General features: G+C 38.0%; 1 protein-coding gene across 1 annotated transcript in view; it reads left to right on the plus strand.

Annotated features, from left to right (window-relative positions):
• The first annotated feature begins 368 nt into the window (after nucleotides 1-368).
• The window catches only part of LOC149822831 (Helicase protein with RING/U-box domain-containing protein), a 28,408-nt gene continuing 5,620 nt past the window's right edge, over nucleotides 369-23,156 (plus strand). Inside the window, exons 1-11 of the mRNA XM_089980081.1 lie at nucleotides 369-570; nucleotides 707-790; nucleotides 1,172-2,238; nucleotides 4,977-5,099; nucleotides 5,205-5,278; nucleotides 5,898-5,970; nucleotides 6,044-6,190; nucleotides 7,105-7,190; nucleotides 12,541-12,610; nucleotides 20,527-20,637; nucleotides 20,810-21,025. Coding sequence (XP_089836207.1) covers nucleotides 537-570; nucleotides 707-790; nucleotides 1,172-2,238; nucleotides 4,977-5,099; nucleotides 5,205-5,278; nucleotides 5,898-5,970; nucleotides 6,044-6,190; nucleotides 7,105-7,190; nucleotides 12,541-12,610; nucleotides 20,527-20,637; nucleotides 20,810-21,025 — 2,085 coding nt within the window. The 5' untranslated portion in view covers nucleotides 369-536. The remainder of the gene's footprint in view (nucleotides 571-706; nucleotides 791-1,171; nucleotides 2,239-4,976; nucleotides 5,100-5,204; nucleotides 5,279-5,897; nucleotides 5,971-6,043; nucleotides 6,191-7,104; nucleotides 7,191-12,540; nucleotides 12,611-20,526; nucleotides 20,638-20,809; nucleotides 21,026-23,156) is intronic.

Consider the following 23,156-nt stretch of genomic DNA (forward strand, 5'->3'; position numbering starts at 1 on the left):
TGAGCCCAACTTGTTACAAAGCTACGTCACAAGGGCACACCATTTTGGCTGTGTCACTGGTGACATGAGCAGACACGCTTGGCCATGTCGACTACAACATTATTTTAATATTTTCAAATAATATATGGATATATTTTATTTCAATAAAAATATTTTTAATGTTAAAAATTTCAAAATATAGTTTTTATTGATTTGAAAAAAATCGGTGCCCTCGTGTTTCATGTTTTGAATAAAATTCAAACTTTCGTGTCGAATGTGAATACCGTGTCACGAATCTACGAATCATTGTGTCAGATGCGAACTCCAAATCCAACATCATCACACAACTGCATGCGTAATAAATGTGGTTTAGAAATACGAAGAGGGCCCGGGGGGCCGATTCCCGCCGTGCTCTCTCTCTCTCTCTCTTTCTTTGACTACGGGTGTGGAAAATAGAAGAGGGGGGAGAGCAGAGAAAAAGAAGGGTGAGCGAGCTCCCATCAAAACCCCAACACTCGGAAATTAATCTACTTTTCCACAGTTTCTGCTGCACAATAATGAGGGGAAGACAGTCCAGGAAAATAGCTAAAGGTTGGATTCTTCTTTTTCCTTTCCTTTTATTCCCCGTCGTTTTCCATTATACATCTCCACGACGAAGCTGCTGCATTGCTCTCTCTCTCTCTCTCTCTCAAAAGTATTGTTTATTTTCTCTTTTTATATGGCTTAGGCTCTAAGCGGGCTAAAGAATCAGAAGACGAGGAGTATTGCCCATACGACGACCTTGTAGATATTGTGGATAGCAGCGAAGAAGGTAGGGAATACCATCTCTTTGTTTCTCTGCTCTTTCTTGGGCTTCTTGTTTTTTGAACGGTTACGTTTTCTTTCTTTCTTTTCTATTCTTTTTTGGGGTTTTCTGATGTAATCATGATTCGGGTTGAATTTGTTTCTGTCGATTCTTCTTTGTTTTCCTTCCCCACCTTGCTGGGCGTCTTGATTTTGGGATGGTTTTGGGGTGTTTTTGGTTTTTCTCATCGAATTTTGATGCGGGTAGGATTTATTTCTGATGTTTTCTTTCTCCTGTTTCTTGTGAGCCTTGATTTTTTGAGATGATTATCGATTTCTTTGTGTTTTTCTAGTTGAATTATGATATGGGTAGCGTTTGGTTCTGATGCATCTCCTTTCTTCTTATCAGAAATGTTTCGATTTGTCCATTATCTGTCCGATGATAGTGATGATCATTGCGAACTTACACGTCTAACACTTGGTCGACCAGAACACAATGAGGTTAAACTGCAGAAACAAAAGAAGACGCCCAAAAAGAAGGAAGAGAAGAAGAAGAGGAAGAAGAAGTCTGAGAAATTTTTGTTGGGTTGGCAGGTACTTGAGAGGGAGTTGAATGAGTCGTTAGATGGAGTTGAGGATGATTGTGAATTGGATCCTTCTCTGCGGGATGGGGGAATGCCGGAAACAATGAACTCACCCCTGGAGTTGCTTATGCCTCTCTTGAGATTTCAGCAAGAATGGCTGGCTTGGGCTGTGAAACAGGAACAATCGGAGTTCAGAGGTGGCATACTTGCTGATGAGATGGGTATGGGAAAAACAGTACAAGCAATTTCACTTGTTCTTGCTTCTCGCTCTGAATCATTGGGATCAACTTCGGAACTGCCCAAGACCAAATGCACTCTAGTGGTTTGCCCTCTCATTGCTGCAATCCAGTGGATAAATGAGATTGGGAGGTTTACAGCTCCAGGAAGCACCAAAGTTTTGCTTTATCATGGCCCCAACAGAACCACACATATCAGTGATTTCATGAATTATGATTTTGTGGTGACCACATACTCTATTGTGGAGTCAGAGTACCGTAAAAACGTGATGTCCACTAAAGAGAAGTGCAGATGGTGTGGAAAATTGCTATATCCTAATCGAATGGGCATCCACTTGAAGTACTTTTGTGGGCCTAATGCTCGGAAGACAAACAAGCAAGCAAAACAAGAAAAGAAGCGGAAGCGACATGCATTTCAATCTAAATCTCATGATATGAGGTCTGACTCTCTTTCTGAAGATGACCAGGCAGTTGGCCAGGGTGAAAAGTCTAAGTTGAAGGCTACACGCAAAGCTAAGAAGCAGGATCAACAGAGAGCTTCTACAGCTGGTTCTTCTGATGTGCCTATGGATGAGGGTTCATCTGCTAGAGGCCATGTACATGGAGGAAGATCGTCTTTGCATTCTATTAAATGGGAGCGCATTATTTTAGACGAGGCAGGTTTTCTTCCGTTATCTCCATTCTACTTGTCTTCTTCCCACAATTTAATCTGTAAACTGCACAAAACACATTTCTTTATTGTTTAGAATTCAGATATTGTTTCACTTCCTTTTAGATTAATTATGACATCCTAGATATTGGCATGTTGGTTCTTCTGACGTGCTTGTGGATGAGGGCTATCTGCTTTATCTTTTTCAATTAGGTCATTCCTTGTGCTTTAGAACTGTGATTCATTGTTTTCAATGTTTAGGTTTCAGTTGAAACATTAAGTTCCAGTTTTGTTGAATTTGGTCATTGTTAAGGATACTGTAGTTTTCTGCATCTAATTCTTCATGTTCTTTAAATAAAAGTATGAAAAATTCTTTGGTATTCATTTTCATAATGCTTCCGAAATAAATATACTTTAAATGATACATAGAACGATTATAAATTCATAAGGATCTTCTTGATTCTCTCTGACATAAACCTAAATTGGAAAGGTTGAGACTGGAAATTGAGGGGCTTGAAAAGGTAATAGGCGGTGCCCACTTTACCAGGACTGAGTGTTTGCATTATCTGGTTCTCAATTACATAAAATCTTCCCTTGGGTCCCTCTATGCTTCTGTTGTATTTATGATTTTCTTTGCATGCTTATGTGCATAGTGACAAAATTTTAAGTTGATAATTATCTGCTATAACATTCTTGGGAGATTTTTTCTGTTATTTGTTTTCTTTTCTCAAGGTTTTCTGAGGGAATATCTGGAGGTTAGACCAAATATCCATCACTCCCATTTTTTTCAAGAAATTTTTAAACCTTTTAGTGCACTTTCTGCTGATAGGTTTTCGTTCAAGAGTGGAGTTAAACTCACCAGCAATGCACCAGGGTTATGAGAACTTGTTGGCTGATTGGATGGAGTTCCTTCCAAAGATACTTCATCTCTGGTCATTGGGCCATATTATACCATCAACGTTAAATGGCCACCTGTAAATCCATTTAGAAATCACATGGCAGAGAAGTCATTAACTTTTAAGCAATCTATCATCCTGCAGACTTTGTTTTACATAAGCTTGGGGGATTGAGAGGTAGTTCTTAGTAAGTTCTTGCATGTCCTTACACAATTGCTAACTCATGTTTTTTCAGGAGTAATGCAATCCAAACCTCTCTTGGAGCTGCTTTATTGTCTTTGATTATAACATAATCACCTTGTAAGACCCTGATCTTTGGTGGTTTGTTCTTCATAAAAGGCTTTACCAAGGTTTGTGCTCCCTTTTAGTCATAAGGTGGAAGGACTTTTAATCATTGAAATGACAGATCCTTCCCATATATTCTAGTTGGAAGAATATTGTTTAACCTATATGAGTTTTGGGGTTACAAAAGTCAAAGGAATTGCACAAGGATAAAGCTAATGCCAAGTTGTTGATGAAGATGTGTGGAAAACACTCTTTTTTTTGGATACAATTGGTGTGTGCTGGACATTTTTATGGAGTAATTTGCATTTTTCTGTGGAATGTAAAGGCTGCAGAGCCTTGGGGGATAAGTCATACAAAATGTCATATGCACACCTTGGCCAATGACACTCTAAAAGAGTTGGCCAATAAGAGGACTCCAACCTAGATGAATTGGACCTCCAATATACAAGACAAAATTGGATCTAATATCTGGATTTATGGCTGGAACAAAATATAAAACTATCCTTTTACTTCTTATACCCTCTAGTACCACAAATAGATCTTAACGGGCACTAGAACTATCCATATCCATAGAATCTGACACTTATAAAAAAAAACAAACAAAAAAAAATCATAATTAGTATCTGCTCGTTTGGGGAAAGAATTTCATCAAATCTGTGCTGAGTAAAATTATATATATTCAAGGCACCAAAATGGAAATCCTTTAAAATGTTAAGGCATTTTCATGGGTTGCCTGTCTATCAGTGGTTAGGTCATCTGTAAATTTATGTCCTAAATAGACAACAAAAAAGGGAAAATTTTAAAAAAAAGGACTACAAAAATTCTGCTTTGTTTATTAGTGAGCAACTGAAGATCAATCCTTTGGAAGATTATCTTGACTTGCTGCTCATTTCTGTTTATGCATCTTTGATGTTACCAAAAGTTCGATAAGCATGGACTGTTTTAAGATAATCCATTTGCTTTCCTGAGGTTTGCATTAATTCGTTTGCGACATCTAACGGACTGACCTGTCTTTCATGTTTATTGTGGAGCATTGTCACAACTAATGTTGTCGAACATTTTTTTATAAGAATTCTTTTCCATTAGTAGAACACTTAGTTTTACCTGATGAGGTTGACCTTCATTACAAGCTTATGTGCACCATAAGTTTATGCTCTCAAGTAAAATATCTTCCTAGTCAAACATGCTATTACGTGCCCTGAGGTCTTCCACAAAAACTGAATGAGATTATTGGTAAGCTTGCATCTGTGTTTCAACTCAAGTATCATAGCTTTTGACTGATCATTGCTTCTGACGTATTTGGATAGATGTTATTCTGCACTTCTCCTGCAGAAAGGAAAACCTGCATTTGTGTTTCAAGTATCATATCTTTTAACTGATCATCACTTATTGAGCATCTGTTCTGATTTTGTTTACGGTACAGTTTTGGTACTTTCACAATTCACAAATTATATGGTAAATTGTTGTCTGAGTTTGTAAATAATTTGTTTTATATGCTTCACTGGAAAACTGAAAAGATTGGATTTGTCTGGACATTTCTTCAGTGAAATTTACTTCTTTACAGGCACATTTTATCAAAGATAGACACTGCAACACTGCACGAGCCATTTTTGCTTTAGAATCTTCATATAAATGGGCACTAAGTGGAACTCCTCTTCAGAATCGCGTCGGTGAGCTGTATTCACTGGTCGGTGCTGAGAATGCAAAGCATTTCTATTTGTTATCTCCAAGTGTACCCTTACTCATATTGCTTAATACTTGTATATTTAGATATTTGTATTTTGTTGGACAGATACGATATCTCCAAGTGTACCCTTACTCATATTACTTTTGTAATGAATGTGAGTGTAGATCACTTGATTACAGGTTAGCATTTCCATCCATTCTTGTCTTATTTTTATGTTTCTGTATATCATAACATTGTCCATGAAAATCTTCTCCCTCTCTCTCTTGTCTGTGTATACATGTGTCTGTGTTACACTGCTTTGATACCATGCCGGAACTCTGGTATCTAGTTGGAACTTAAACTGAAAGAGACGAAAGTAAAAGAAAAAGGTATTGAGGGCAGCAAGGGGAACATAAAAAATTATCTAGGGTAGTGGGATTCCCATTACATTATGTTAAAATACTAAACTTTGGTAAAGTACTGAAACAGTTTACATCATGAAGAGATTACATATGTGCAATGGTTCATAAAAATAAATAATTACAGAAATAGCACAGATGGACATTTCTTCATCTCCTATAACATGTAAGAATGTGAATGTTTTCAGGATCTCATATGAACTGCAAAACACAAAAAAAACTTGAGTCTGTGGTTGTTGATGATCACATCATTAAATTGCTTACTTTTATATCTTGTGCATATTAGCTGCAAAAAGTTATTTATTAGCATGAAATTATAGAGGACTGTTGGACCGTTTGTGAGTAAATGTTTATTTGGTTCTTCTATCATTGCCTTGTTGATTGTAGTTTGTGGTTGCAGATTTGTGAATGCTGGTGACAAGTGCTCAATATGCAATCATACAGGTGCAAGACATTTCTGTTGGTGGAATAAGGTGAGTGACATTTTGTGTTTGATGACACTCTGATATTATGTTTACTTCTAACTTGCAACTTTTCCTCAAGTAGTGTGTGGCAAAACCTATACAACGTTGTGGGTATAGGGATGATGGTAGGAAAGCCATGATCTTATTAAAGCACAAAGTTCTCAAAAGCTTGGTGCTTAGACGAACTAAGAAAGGAAGAGCTGCTGATCTTGTTCTGCCACCAAGAACGGTAAGTTTGCTGCATCAAAGTGTAGTTTTGGATCACCAAGTCTGTTAGTTGATGTGTATCAGTTTTTGACATTGCTGGTGCTTGAGTCCGGTTTATCTTCCAAGTCTTCTTGAGACTTAACCTAGCAACACTTGTCCTCAGCTCAGGTGATGTACTTGTGACATGATTTGATAATGTGGCTATCTAAACAAAGCCATTAAAATTAGTATGTATCTTGGGTAAGCAAGTTCATGTCTACTTGATTGAGGCTAATGAAAATAATATTTAGGGTGTCAATTTTGTTCATGTTGCAGCCTTTGACCTGTCATGTTATGTAGGGCTATCAAAGTCTCAGATTCTACATGGCCTGAATTCGCCAAGGTCTAGTTTGACCTTGATTGATACTTATCATGTTGAAACCAGGGTTGTATCAACTATATAATATTTGAATCCAGGTAGTTTGGTTCTAGCTGGTTACAACAAAGCACCTTTTTGAGTAAGCACCTATGTTAGCTAAATTTATGCAAAATTATTGGAAGCTATAGTAATATGCAAATCGGGCTGGATCCTACTAGTGATGGGCCATACTTTCACTTACCTAATAAGCCTATTGGTTCAGAACTTCAGATCGATGATTAATGGCATGGGTTATGTTACATGGAGCCATTTTTATGACATTTTCAATATAAATGGTACGTAAGGAGATATGGCACCAAGCCAAATTGCAGTATCTGTGTGACATAGAGCATGGGTCCTATTGAGACAGTATTACATAAGGCCTAACCTGGTGAGGGCCCTAGTGCTTGAACATCCCTATAATACCAATTGTGGAGACAAATTAGCTGACAAGCCAGTTGCTTGTTAGCTGTTGTGACTATGCATTGCACATGTTATGATATTTTATAAGATTCCATATGGACTCTCTCTTTTTCTAGGTAACTCTGAGGCGGGATTATATGGACATCAGGGAGGAGGATTTTTATGAAGCATTGTATACCCAAAGCCAGTCACAATTTAACACGTGAGTTATTAATTGTTTATCATTATGATGCTATAGTCCTTTAATACACTAGAAATTTCCTTAGCACGAATCATCAATACTACACACAAGCACAACAATACAAATATTGGTTAATCTAACTTTAAAGCCTTTATATTGATGTTAGCTTCCATAATGGTTAATAAGGCATTGAGTTCTCCTGAGCACAACTTTACAACATGGTGCTGTATTCCTGAGTTAATCTAACATTAAAGCCTTTATAGAAATTTCTACAGATGAGCAAGCCATCAGGATGGAAACAACCACCACATTCAATACCGTGTTCGTCCCTCAAGATTTATTAAACCCATGAAATTTGACAAATTGAAAGAAAACTTCTTTAAATTCAGGCAAATAATGTGTTGGAAGATGGAAACATCTCCATGAAGTCAAGATATTCTTCAATCTGAGCAATAGAATTGATCAGTTTTCTTCTGTGTTGTGAATTGTGATATAAACTGATTTACTTTCACAATAGCTTTCTATTGACAACTTAACCATCAAGGCTTATATGGGAATTGGAATTTTCCCTGGTGAATTGGACAGAGCTGGATATTAGGATAAAATTGATACTGGAATGTTTAGTGGCCACAAATTCTGTATGCTTGGAGCACAGTTGATCATCCACAAGAATCATTGAAGCTCTCTATGTCTTCTTTTGGTTCATGAGGCAGATACCGAACCAGATTGATTGACCCAGATTATCTATCAACCAGGCATGTCTGTCATGAGTTCTTCTTTTCTTTTCTGTTCCTTGTAGTTGACAAACAAAGACTGTAGGCACTATGTTTAAGGCAGATCTCAAGAGAGGAAAAAGGGGAAAGAAAGTTTGGGAGTTGTAAAGAGATAAAAGAAGAAAAGAGAAAATCTTGATAGAAACAAGAAGAATGAGGTGAAATAACAAGATTAGGCAAATAGATAAAGAGCAAGAGGGAAGTAGGAAGAGAACAGGCTGAGAGGAGAAGGAAGAGTAAAGGTTAACAGTATGCGTGCCATAGTAAATGATTCATAATGTGTCGATGTTTACGTTCAGCTAGTCCATTTTGTTGTGGTGTATATGGACACGACCTTTGGTGTGTAATGCCTTTTAAATTGAGATAATTTTTGAATTCTTTGGACATAAATTCTCCCCCCTGAATCTGTGCGAAAAATGGAAATATAATTTTGAAACTTGTTTTTAACCATATTATGAAATGTTTAAAAGTATGAAAAGACTTCAGATTTATGTTTAAGAAAATAAATCCAAGTATGTCTAAAAAAATCATCGACAAAACATAGTATGCAAATCCTCCTTTTGAAATAATTGGTGCAGGACCCCAAACATCCGAATGTACAAGTTCAAGTGGTCTAGAAGAAATAAAGGTTCTATCATGAAATTGTAACTTTTTCATTTTGCCAAGAATACAATCTTTACAAATGAAATTCTCAAAATTACAAAATTTTTCTAGACTTGGAAAATATTGGATCTTGGCTATATGAGAATGACCAAGTCTTTTGTGCCATAAATCCAACTCAATTTTCTGAATATTATAACAAAAAGCATTCTTAGGCAATTCCAAAAAATCCATGTAATGGAGTCCTTCTCTATGGCCTTCCCCAATCAGCTTGCCTGATTGGCGATCCTGTATCCAACAACCACGAGAAAAAAATGAGACATTACGTTCATAATCAGAGATTTGAGAAACAGATAAAAGATTTAAATTTAGCTTATGAATAAATCTGACGTCTGGCATAAAAAATTTCTTAGTTTTATGGACTCTTTCAAAATTTCCTATTCCTTTTTTTTCAAGGGAGGTTCCATCAGCTGTAAAAACTTTTGACGCACTTGATTTATTTTTAAAATATTCAGATAGACTATTGTCATTTGGGGTCATATGAAAAGAAGCACCAGAGTCAAGAAGCCAATGAAAGTTACCTAGATTAGAGAAGGATAAAACCGCTGCTCTAGTTGAGGCTTCTGATGAGGAGGAAGATCCTTTGATAAGAGGTTGGAGAATCTCCATTAATTGAGCTATAGAAACCGGTGCATCTTGATCTTTGAGTTCGGATCCAGCAGTCGCAACTCTTTTTTCTCTGAGCTCTTTTAGTTTAGGACACTGAGGCCTATAGTGCCTTGGTTCATGATAATGGTGGCAAATGGCTTTTTTCTTTTCATAATCATTATTCTGTCTTTTTAAATGAGGAGGCTTGTGAGAACGTATATGATTACCCTGTCTAGACCAAGGTTGCTAAACTAGGAAGCGGAAGCAGAAAACGATACGAGAAGCAAAAGCGAGAAGCGAAGCATTTTAAAATTTATAGAAATCAGGAAGCGAAATATCAATTTAAAAGCAAAATATTAAAAAAAATGAAGCAATATGGTAAATGAATAGGAATCGAACAAGAAACAAATAAAAACTAAAATAAAATTGATCATTCTTATATTTCATGATTTTTCAGTAAAAGAGTTAAATTTTTGTTAAAATCTAACAATGATAGTTACTAATTTAAAGAAAGTACATGGAAAGTGAGTGAAAGCGTGAGAGAAATGCATGAAAAACATGAAAAGAAACGTGAAAAAAGCATATAGGAAGCATAGACCATGTCTGTGGGAAGCATAGAAGAAGCGTGGGGGAATCGAGATTCCCATGAAGTTTCAGAAGCGAGGAGTATCGTGCTTCCGAAGCGAGTTTCCGGGAAGCGAGCTTCCCACCTACCTAAGAAGCTTCCGATAACTCTGGTCTAGACACATCTAGAACGGAATCATCTTCGGTTTTTTGAAGTATTCTTTCTAATTCTGTTTTCCTCCATAGTTAGTTCCTCTATAATATCAATAATAGAAGGAACTTTTCCTCGATGAAGAAGAGCCGATTTAGTCGACTCGAATTCTGGTCTCAAACCGTTTATAAATTGATAAAAATGTTCCATATCAAGTTGTTTTTTATGGAGCTCAATGTCTTCAGGGCAATGCCATTTCGGCTCTAAAAGAACCAATTCTTCCCAAAGTAATATTCTCGAATGGTTTTATCTTTTTGAGTTATTGTCCGAACTTTGTCTTGTAAATTGCACACATGTGCAATATCTTTAAGGAAATACATATTTTTGAGGTATTCCCAAACCTTATCAACATGCTCGAACTTAGCAAGACTAGAGCATTTCTTAATGTCTACGCTATTAATTAGCTATGACATAATTTTTGCATGCCCTATCCTCTACTCTTTCCATTTCTTTTCATAAATTTCTAAAGCCTTGCTCTTCTCCCCTTCCGTTAGAGGAACTTCTTTATCACCCTCTTTTTTAGTGAGAGATAGTTTAGGTTCTGAATCAGAACCATCAACTATACCCCATAACCCTTTTTTCCAAATGTGGTCCTTCGTAATCGAAGCCCACATTACATAATTTGTATCATTTAGCTTCATGGGTATGATGGTGATTTTATCATTATCATCCATCTTTTACAAGAGTGAAATAATAGAAAGAGAGAAGAAGAGATAAGAGGCAAAGAGAGTGATGAATAATACAAACTTTTGTAGCAAGCGTTACTTCAATAGCCTCTTTCTTCAAACGAACCTTCTTGAGCCAAGAACAAGGTGATGAAATACCTTTTGCAAGTGCTGCACGAAAAATGAGGCAGAAGCTTTTTATGATCTAAGATCTCTATGGCTCTGATACCATGTAATGAAATGGTGGCCTTCCACACAAGCACTTGAATCCACCACAAGGATGTCTAAAAAGACACTTCAAGTAAAATCCATAAAAGAGTATAAACGAAAAACATAACAATGAAATAAAAACATCTTTATCAATAACGAGAATGCTTAAGAAGCATTTTGGGTGATTTACATGGAAGGGGTTCACCCCTATTTATACAAAGAAGAACAAGTGGGGAGAGCTCATTTGGAGCTCTCCCAAGAAAGAGACGTTGGACTCTAGTCCAACGGCTCTTATTAGTGTTGTGAGAGGCGTACGCCTCAGTACCTGAAGCGTACGCCTCAGAGGCGAGGCACACACTCAAGGTACTGAGGCGTTGCTGTGATGCGCAAATTGCCCCTCATCAACCTCCGGAATCCCCTCCTTCATCCCCAAGTCTTCCTCCTCCGCCCGATTCGTCGGCTGTGCTAACCCCAAGTGCTGGTGGATCCACCGCCACGTGCCGGCCAACTGCTCCTCCGCCGCTCCCTGTCCCCCGTACATCCTCCTGTCCAGCTCCGGCATCACCGGCGGCGGCCTCCTCCTCTCCGATACGCTGTCGCTGCCGGGGAAGCCCCCGGTGGCGAACTTCGCCATTGGCTGCTCAGTCTTCTCCGACCACCGGACGGCCGGCATAGCTGGTTTCGGACGCGGCCCCCCCTCGCTTCCGTACCAACTGGGCGCATGGTCCTTCTCTTACTGCCTCCCCTCCCATCGCTTCGCTTCCATACCAGTTGTGAGAGGCGTACGCCTCAGAGGCGAAGCGCAGGCTCAACGCCTCGCTTCGCCTCATCACATTTATCAACCTTGGCTCTTATTATAGTTGTTGGACTAGAGTCCAACAGCTATATCTCAGTCAAGTTCCAACTGGAACTTGACTACTGAAAAAGGGTATCTAGTTCCTATTGAACTAGATACAAAAAATATAAATAAAGATAACATAAAATATAAAAAACAAATCTATATAATAATAAATATAATAAATATAATATTTTATATATTTATATGTTACATTTTAACACATTACACGATACACACTCGTATTGGGATACAAGTGTGTATTGTATCGTAAACCCCAAAAATAACAATATGTATCATATCGTATAGTACGATACATATAACAACTATATTTATAACAGTCCAACAACTCCATTGAGACTGCATATTAACTTATTGTGTATAAATAGTGGTGAACCCCTTCTTGTTCTTTTATGCTTGTTCTCAAGCACTCTCTCAATAGATTCTATGTATTTTTATCTTGTCTCTCTTGCCCATAAGTTGCATTATATATGTGATTATATCTTGGCCCATAAGTGGTCTCCATTTGTGTATGTTGTATTTGCTCATAAGAGGCATTTGTTTGTATTTGCCATATTTCATTGCACATCCGGCCCATTGACATCCCTAATTAAATTTCATACGACTACATGTTTTAATATATCATTTTTACGAGACTGGCTTCCCATAGAATATTTGGTCTTCTAGTTTCTTTTGATTTTGGGACCATTTTCTTTTTCATATTCTGTAGTATGTTTTTGCTCAATCTTCCTGATTTTTGTCTCGTAATTTCATTTCTGATACTTTCATTTGTTTTCTGATATTTTATTCAAAGTCTATCAACAAGTACTTATCATTTGTTTAAGCTTCCGGTTGTGGCTTGCAGATATATTGCAAAGGGAACCTTGATGAACAATTTTGCTCATATCTTTGACCTACTTACACGGTTACGACAGGTAATACACGAGGAAAGGATAGTGAGAATGGTCATTAAGAAATTGGAAGAGCATGTGGCTCACATAGTAAACTATTTTCAAACTGATCTTTTTCAGTTCATGTTTTATTTGCTTATAATTATAGAATGCCTTCATCTATATTGTTGGGCGATACTTGGTTTGTGCATGCATCCCTTTGTAACCAGATACTCTCTATTGTGATGCTCCCACCTTTCTCTGTTATCTGGTTCTAGAGCTGATCTCCACTCCCCTTATGTCCCCAAATGGGAGTTCTCTTCCAATGTGTTGATATTGCACTCCCCTAATGCATACCAGTTGTACCTTACAATCAATAATGTAATAAACCATATTTAGCTTAAGATTGTACTCAGTCTTGGTGTAAGATTTGTATGTGAAGTTCATATTAACATGTATCTGCATTGGTATAAGCAAAAGGCTAGGACTGCATATCTCATATATAGCGCATAGCTATCTTTGAACTATGACTAATTTGTATAAAAGAAATTATGCCTATATCCAAAAGCAAAGAATGAAAGCATAAATGCACTCATACAAGTCGGTTGTTTTTCTTTAAGTTCAGCAATTTTGAGTCGACATTTCAATTGTGTGTATTTGTGAATCCTAATCCCTACTAGCATTAACAGAAACAAGGCTCTGTTTGGGATGGGAGGAGACTATGAGATTTCGTATGGATGTATGTGTGGTTCAGCTTGCACAGGAAAGTAGAGAGAGAGAGGAGGAGATGCACAATTGGCTGGGGCAGCACACGAGCTCGACCTCCAAACCCTAAGCTTTATAAAAAGAAACAAATATACAATGAGCCTTTTAATATCAGAGATATTACAAGAATGCCATTAATGAAATTGTATTGTGCATGCGTTTCATTTAACATGCGTATGGATCCAGATCCATACACAAACTATATTTTAACACCTTCCCTCAAGTTGTACGTGATTTTGGAGCATGTACAACTTGCTCTTCAATAGCCAAAATTGACATCCTGTTAACCCCTTGGTAAACAGGTCTGCCACTTGATCTTCTGTTCGAACATGACGTAGTTCTATCTCCTTCATCTCGACTTTATGTCGTATAAAATGTTGATCAATCTCAATGTGCTTCGTTTTGCTATGTTGGATATGATTAGATGCAATGTTTATTGCGCTTTGATTGTCACATAGAATGATGCAGTGGGAGAGACTGAGACTTATCGATGTAGCGAGATGGGAATCGTCACCTTCACACAGGGGACTGACGATGAACTCGTGGATGCGGTGAGGGATTTGAAGTTGTCACGTTGATGGGTGCCACATTAATGCTCTTTGCCGAGGCGGAGGAATCAACAGTGGTCGGCTAAGGTGCTGACGTTATGCCAATTCTCCAAGGCACAAACAGTCGTGCAACATCAAGATACTCAATGAAAATATGACGCAGGGCAACAAATGAATCAATCCGATCAAAGGTTTAATATGAACTCGGTAAGGGGTTACAAGGCTTAACGAAAAACAAAAACGAGCAAAATAAAAGAATAATAAGGAACGAACTGGCTGGAATGAAAAGCTTAGCAAAAGATAAAATAAAAAAAAATAAGAAAGGCTGCTGCTGAATCAAAGCTGAAAAGAATATAATAATCAACCTCCAAACCCAAGTAAAGAAAAAAGAAGGAATGACAGTAAAGGCTGTTGCAACAAGACAAAGAACATTAATGTAGCTATCCAAAAACTGTTGTAAAAGGCTGAACGTGACAAAGAAAATCACAAAGTAAATAAACAAAGAAAAGTAAGGGCTGCTGCAGAACGTGACAGAGAAAAAGGAACGCAGTAAAAAAAAATACGGTTGCTGAAAACTTTTCGGCCCCCTCCACGCAACCCTAAGACCGGATTTTTATAGCTGCTGGTGGATCCGGGTCTCGGGTTCAGTCTAGGACCCGGATGGGACCCAAATCGTTGTTCATTTGCTGTTGTGTCTGTGACGTCGGGGACGTTCCGGACCTGCTATGCATCATAGAAGAAATGATCGAATAATTGTCTCCCCAAGATCACTCAATAAGTGTCTAATCCATGTAGCTTTTGTCGTGCCTGCAACCATCGATCTGTATTCAGCCTCTGTACTCGATCGTGCCACTGCCTTTTGTTTTCTGCTGCTCCAGGACACTAAATTGTGTCCAATATATACACAATATCCAGAGACAGATCGTCTCTCATCTGGATCCCCTGCCCAATCTGTGTCTGTATAAGTGATGAGTTCATGTCCTCTATGCAGATTATCGTTCTTGCGATAAACAAGTCCGTCTCCTATAGTTCATTTTAAATAGCGTAGAATGCGCTTCACAGCTTCCATATGACCCTCCGTTGGAGCATGCATAAACTGAGATACCTGATTGACAGCATAAACTATATCAGGTCTGGTAAAAGTCAAGTACTGTAACATCCCCACGAGACTTCTATACGTTGTAGGGTTGACACAAAGATGATCATCTTCAGAGCTCAGCCTTTGATGTAATACACTAGGAGTGCTGACTGGTTTGCAATTCGTCATCTCGGCTGTCTTGTTGTCTGTCAACTTCCACACCAAGAAAGTACCTCAACTCCCCTAAATCTTTCATCTTGAAAGTTTTCATTAAAAACTGCTTCACGTCTTGCACATGATTATCTGAGCTCCCAGTGTCATCAACATATATAAGAAGTATAACAATGTTTGCCTTTTGGTAAATAAAGAGTGAGTGATCCAGAGAGCATCTTCTAAAACCATAACTCTGAATTTGTATAGAGAAACTTTCAAACCAAGAACGAGACGCCTGTTTCAACCCATACAGAGATTTCCTTAGTTTGCACACCCAAGCAGTAGGATCCTTCTCGACATAACCAGGAGGTGTCTCCATATACACTTCTTCCTTTAAAGTTCCATGCAAAAATGCATTTTTAACATCCATCTGGCTAAGGCTCCATCCTCGATCGACTGCTAGGGATATGATGACACGAATAGTACCCATTTTGACTACTGGACTAAAAGTTTCATCGTAGTCTTCACCATATTGTTGTGTGAATCCTCGAGCAACAAGTCGCACCTTATATCTGTAAATACTTCCTTCAGGCTTATACTTTGTTTTATAAACCCATTTTGAGCCAACTACATTCTTTCCTTCTGGCCGAGGAACTATTTCCCAAGTTTGGCATTTATGAAGAGCTTCCATTTCTTCATTCATAGCTTCAGTCCAATAACGGGATTGAAGAGCTTGTTTAAAACAAGTGGGTTCATCCTGTTTTGTGAGCTGAGACATAAACAACTGGAAATCAAGGGAAAGGGTCTCATAACTCACCTATCGTTGAATTGGATGCTTAATGCGTGACGGCCTTTGAGCCGGATCATTGGCGATGCTTTCTACATTCTTCGGCTCTGTATTTTTGTCCCGTCTAGTGTATATCTGTCCAGAGAAGCGTTCTACGGGGGGTGGCTCAACTGAAGATAATTCAACATGCATCTGTGAGTCATTCAACTCCCTACTCAAGCCGAAGGAAGGACAATTTGTCTGACATGTTTCTTCTGTATTGACAAAAAGATCTGTGCTCATCCATGGATCATATACCTCTAATTCTCGGGATGGCAACGCTGCAGAGTCATTGACCTGAAAATTTCGTTCGTCAAAAACATTTCTGGAGGTCCTAATACGTTTTGTAGTAGGGTCATAGCATCGATAACCTTTGTATTCATCCGCATACCCAACAAATCTGCACTTGACAGCCTTGTCCTGAAACTTATTTCGCAGAGATGAATCAATATGTACATAACATACACAACCAAAAACACGCAGCTCATCGTAAGAGGGATGTTGCCCAAATAAAATATAATAGGGAGATTTCTGATCCAAAAGTGTCATAGGAAGACGATTTATGATATGAACAGATGTGTGAAAAACTTCTGTCCAGAGACTAACAAGCACATTGCTATCATATAACATGCTCATCGCGCTCTCGACAATATGCTTGTGTTTCCTCTCCGCAACCCCATTTTGTTGAGGAGTATGAGGGCAAGAAACCTGTCGACTTATTCCTTTATCCCGAAGAAAGGCAATAAACTCGTTCGATGAATGCTCTCCTCCACCATCACATTGTAAATGCACAATATCACAAGCAAACTTTGTTTTGACCATCGAATGAAATTCCCGAAATATTTGAAAAACTTCATGCTTGTGTTTTAAGAAATATATCCAAGTATAACTAGAATAAGAATCAATAAAGACAACATAGTAACGATTGCCAGAAAGAGAAGGAATAGGTGCGGGTCCCCAAACATCGGAACAAATAATCTCAAATGGCTTTGAAGTTCTTTTATTTATAATATGAAAAGAAAGAACATGGCTTTTGGACAGTTCACATGAAGAACATTTATTATTATTATAAAAAAATGAACATAAACTAGACTCTGGAAGGCGACCATCAGATACAAGATTTTCAACGAAACCCCGACTAGAATGTCCCAAACGACTATGCCAAATATTTGGCTTATTACAATGAGATGAATTAAAAACTTCCAATGAAGGGAAAAACAAAGACTCTAAAGGCGAAGACACTGAAGAATGCTTGGACGACTTCAACTGGAGGACTGAGACTGAAGGCGAAGACACTGAAGGAATCTCCTTGAAGACGTACATGTTTCCTTGTCGCTCCCCCTTAGCGAACGTCTCCTTCGTTCGTAGATCCTTAACATAAACAGAAGATGGAGTAAATTCGACAGAAGAATTCATATCGTCAACAAGTTTAGCTACAAAAACAATGTTCTTTTTAATATTATGAGCAAGAAGGACATTGGACAAGTGAAGTAAGGACTTTGACATAGGGATATGTGCACTGCCAATATGACTAATGGAGTGATAAGTTCCATCTCCCGTAACTATACTACCTTTATCAAAATAAGGCAATAAGTGAAATAATTTACCCGCGTTACCTGTAACATGTGTGGCGGCACCTGAATCAACATACCATTCACCTTGTTCATTTTGCTTGATTGTCATTTGTGACAATGCTGATAACAAAAGTTGTTGCATATCTGTGGATGGCACTTTCGTGTCCACAGTAATAGCTGATTTATTCTCAATTTTGTTTATTTTTCCTCTATTCTGTAGATTGAACCAACAATCAACTTTCACATGTCCTCTTTTGTTACACAAGAAACAAGTGGGCACTTTCCTCTGATTCCCTGTATTAAAAGCCCTTGAAATATTAGGTGTAGGCAAGATATCACGTCCTCCCTGCTCAAAACGTCCGAGGCCTCTGCCTCCTTGATGCCCTCCATTCCCTCGTCCAAAACCTACAGAAGTGTCTATGGCCAAAACTGAATGAGGACGAGCTGATTCATTTTCTTCTGCCCTTTGTTTCATAATCATCTCATGCTGGAGAAGTTTCGCTTGAAGGTTGTCAAAGGTGGGCAAGTGAGGAAGGCGTGATAAAGTTGTGGTAAACATGTCAAAATCAGGACCCAATCCATTGAGAAGTTGTTGAACCTTATCTTTATCTGCAATAGCACTTCCAATAACTGCCAATTGGTAAGTAATACTCTTCAAGCGGCCTATGTATTCCATGACTGTCATGGAGCCTTTCTTCAAACTTTGAAATTCATTTTTTAAGTACATAACTCGGGCTTCTGATATCTGAGAGTATGTCTGAGACAACTTACTCCACAGATCCGCCGTAGTGCGATCATCTGAAAGAGTAACCAACACTTCTTGAGAGAGTGTTGACGTAATATAAGCAATCAAAGACTGATCCCGCTTCCTCCAAGCTATATACTTTGGATTCTTAATAGAAATGGTAATTGTGTCACCCTTCTCATCCTTGGTTTCCTGCAAAATAAGCCGTGGTGGTATAGGAACTAAAACATCCAGATGTTCATCGAGATCCTGACTCCGTATAAAAGGAAGGATTTGCCTCTTCCAGGTCAAAAAATTAGAATGAGTAAGTTTTTCTGTAACGAGTTGACTCAAGAAATTTGCAGAGGGACCGGATGACGAGGAGTAATCCATATCAATGGGACAATGAATAAGCAAACAAAACGAATGGAAAAAAACAAACAGGTTTGAGATCACTTAATCAATCAGGAGAACTTCAACAAGGCATGTACCTGTGCTACCAATATCTTGAAATAATTCTTTTTTTTTGTAGATTCAGAATCGAGATTGTAAACTGTTATAATCTGCCTATAGGCGTTGCACAGGGAACACTAAAATAGCAATAAGGGAAAGGAAAAATTTCTGGAATCAAAGAGATTGTTTGCAATCTCTTTGAGACTACAATACAAAATGAATCAAACAAGCTGCAATCAGAGAGGAGAACACTTAGAAATGATGACTGCAATGTGGCTGCAGTCGTTGACAAAAGTAGGAAAGAGTGACAGACGTTAAGAGTGGATGAACGAGAATCAAGAAACGATGACTGACAGTCGTTGATGGCTACAGTCGTTGATGTGGCTGACAATCGTTGATGTAGCAGACGAACCTGTTTAGTTCTGGGACCGAGACGAAGATGGGATTGGTATCATGTTAAGAAGATAGACAGATGATGAACGAGAACTAGCAGAAAGAACGAGTTGCATAGAAGGGTTCGGAGAGGAGAATAAAAAGGAAGAAGGATAAACCAAAACCTGTTTCTTCAGATCTCGCTGAACACGCCTCTGATAGGATTCCGCAACCCCAAGCTCTGATACCATATGAGATTTCGTATGGATGTATGTGTGGTTCAGCTTGCACAGGAAAGTAGAGAGAGAGAGGAGGAGATGCACAATTGGCTGGGGCGGCACACGAGCTCGACCTCCAAACCCTAAGCTTTATAAAAAGAAACTGATATACAATGAGCCTTTTAATATCAGAGATATTACAAGAATGTCATTAATGAAGCTGTATTGTGCATGTGTTTCATTTAACATGCGTATGGATCTGGATCCAGATCCATACACAAACTATATTTTAACAGGGACATGGGGATTCAGTGAATCCCACCTACCCGACCTACCACCGCTGCTCTTTGGAAGCCCAAATTTGGGACTTGTGGGTGGTGATGAGAGTGGAGGTATGAATGGAGATGACACTTTCATCTACATCCTGACATGGATGTGGAACAACTCCGGCCTCATCACCCATTCTCTCCTCCACTCCCATCACCCCTCCTGTCTCCTCTGCAACACTGGCTCCCAAACAGAGCCTAAATAAAATTGAAACAAACTATGCAACATATAACATTGAGAACTAAACAGATACAAATAGCAAGTATTACAAGGCTGCCCCGGTGATTACTAAAGAATATAAATGAGAAGCTATGATACTGTCTTTGTCAATAATGTTGGGTATAGGGTTTAGTCTATTGAGACCTGATATTGTCCTGGCATACATGCTTAACCTTACCAAGATCTTGTCCATTTTCCCTATGGAAAGGAAATAATAAATATGGTAAACTTCTGATACGTATTTATCTAGTAGGCCTCTTGTCCTAGTCTGATTCCAGGAATAAATCCATATGATATCTACCCATATCAAACCTGTTAATCTTAATTTTGAAGAATATTGATAGATCGGCATCTCGCTTTATTTTCAACTTCCAGAGATATCACCCATCCCTTTCTCCTCAGTCTACTGTATGAATGTTTCTATAAAAGCGACTTGGTAAAACTCATTTCTGCACATGCACCCACAATGCGCTTTTATCCTGAAGGCATGTATCTTACAAACATATACTTAAATGATCTGCTTCTAGGCATCACTTTTAGTAGTGCCATTTCATTAGCAGTTTTACTGCTTTGTCTACAGACATTATTATGTGATTTTTGCCTCACAATTCTTGGTTAAAAAAGAAGATTTTGCATTGTGGTTTTGGTTTTATCAAATGTTGCTGACTGTAATAGGAACTATATATTGCTTCTTGGCACTTCAGGCAGTTAATCATCCTTATCTTGTGGTCTATTCTTCATCAACTGATCAAAATGAAAAAGCTGATGTGCAACTCTTCTGTGGCTTATGTGGTCTTGTATCAGATGACCCCGTGGTGAGTCGTTACTAATTGGATGGCTTCTTCAACATTTTATATCAATATAAATATGTTTTCATGAATTTGGAACTTGGTTTCTCTCATGGGATACCACAAATTCATTTCTTTACTTCGGTTTCTATTGGATTGGATCCTTTGTCCTTAGCTAGTTCTCTCTTCTTGTTTCCAGGTTACTTCTTGTGAACATATATTTTGCAGAGAATGCTTGCTGAATTTTTGCAAAGAGCAAGATCAGTGTATCTGTCCAAATCCAAGTTGTACAAAACTTCTCACACTTGACTTGACTAAAAGCAAGGGGGATGCTAGTAAATCTTATAAGCGTTCAAGCATTTTGAGTCGCATTTGCCTTGAAGATTTTCAAACAAGCACAAAAATTGATGCTTTGGTATGTATGCAACTCAATTTAATTTCTCTTTCAGATGAAAGCCTACAAACTTAAGTATTTCCTCCACTTTATATCATTTTTAACTTCGGTTAGAGATTTTTGTTCTCTAAAAAAAAAATATCTAAGGAAAGAATAATAGCATTTCTGGTTGATTAGATATCAGACTATTCCTCTACATGTTAGCACAACATGAACAAAAGTTACTGTAGCATAGTGTATCAAACTCCTTATCATACACAATGGGCTTGCTTCCTCTATGATAAAAAGCATAGAATATCCACATAGCTTAGATAAGCACAAACCAAATAATCCTGCTCAATGGGATAATAATACACTTTGATATACTTTATAAATGCATACGACTGGTATGGTAGCAACATAAGTCTCATTCTTTATTGAGATAAAAGGTAGGAGCCAAGTAGTCACAACTCACAAGTTCTAAGTTGTCACCAAGGCTCTAGAGTCTAGACCAGTGTTGTGAAAAGCGTTGAGGCATAGCGAGGCGCTCCACCAAAAACCGAGGCGAGGCATAAGCCTCAAGGCGTAAAGCGTAAGCCTCAAAAATGTTTTTTGGAAACTTAAAAAATATCTAAAAATACAAATAAATAAAGAAATGCTTTAGTGATCATAAGCCTCGAGGCGTAAAGCGTAAGCCTCAAAAATGTTTTTTGGAAACTTAAAAAATATCTAAAAATACAAATAAATAAAGAAATGCTTTATTGATTAAATAACAATCAATAAGAAATAGAAAATCTCAAATAAGTACTAAAAAATATGAGATTAACATATAAAAGTAACTAAAAACTGATTACATAACTGGAAAATATATGAGAATAACAAAAAAAAGTTAAAATATACTAACAAACTGATTACATAACTGAAATAACTGGGAAATATATGAGATTAACCAACAAAAGTTAAAATATATGAGATTATTCTAAAAAATATGAGATTAACATATAAAAGTAACTAAAAAACTGATTACATAACTGGAAAATATATGAGATTAATCAACAAAAGTTAAAATATATTAAGAAACTGATGAGTTGTGGGGCCTGATTCAGAGTTTTTGCCCTTACAGAAGGGGGGGGGGTCCGGGGGCTTTCCCCCCCCCCCCCCCCCCCGGCGCGGGTCCCGGTTTCTTATGGATCAGACCCGATTTGTTTAGGTTTAGGGTTGTCGCCCTTGCCTAACAAAAACTAATTACATAGCTGGAATAATTGAAAAATATATGAGATTAACCAACAAAAGTTAAATATACTAAAAAACTGATACTCGTTTACAATAGAACAACGTAGAAAGACAAACTCTTCTCTATTAATTATTTTATTTGGCAATGACAGGAAAATGCGAAACTATCCTCAATGGTAAGATGAAGAGCACTCGTGCATCTTTATACTGCAGACAATGACTCAGGTCAAAGCTATAGCAGCAGTTTCTCCGTGGCTAATTAAGAAAAAAAAGAGATTTAAAAGGACAAAAACGAGTTTGGTTTGGAGCTCTTGTGAAAATGCCCCAACAAGGTCCACTTCAGGCTCAAAACATAATTCAAGAACTTTACCTTTCAAGTTCAATCAATCAAGTTGATTTAGGCAAGCACCTTTCACCTAGGGGTGTCAACGGTTTGGGTTTGATGATAAATAAAAGGTTAAAAAAGAATCCGGGTCAGACCCGAAGGGTCCAATTAATATATGATATGGTTTGTGAACTTTCATACCATACATGGGCTAGACCCGAGTACCAACTGAGATCCTCAAATTTCAATGTAAAATGGATGAAAAATATAAATTTACCAAAACAAGGTGATGCGCGTACGCCTCACCTTGAGGCGCGCCTTGCCTTGGCGTATGAGGTGTGCGCCTCAGGGCTTTTGCGCCTTATGCCTGCGCCTCAAGGCACAAAGCCCCTTGCCTTGAGGCGAGGCATGCTTTTTGCACCTTGAGGCGCGCTTTTAATAACATTGCTCCAGACCCTAAAAGGCTAGTTGGTGCCTAGGCGAGACTAGTCGGCCTAGTTGGGACCCGAAAAAGAAAAATTAAAAAATTATTAAACATTCTTAAAAATAATAGAAAACACATGCAATACAGTTTATGAATCTAAACAACTGAAATAAAAAAAGAAACACATAATT

This window comes from Nuphar pumila, chromosome 11 (assembly GCF_984573655.1).
Source record: "Nuphar pumila chromosome 11, dmNupPumi1.hap1.1, whole genome shotgun sequence".
Lineage (NCBI taxonomy): Eukaryota > Viridiplantae > Streptophyta > Magnoliopsida > Nymphaeales > Nymphaeaceae > Nuphar > Nuphar pumila.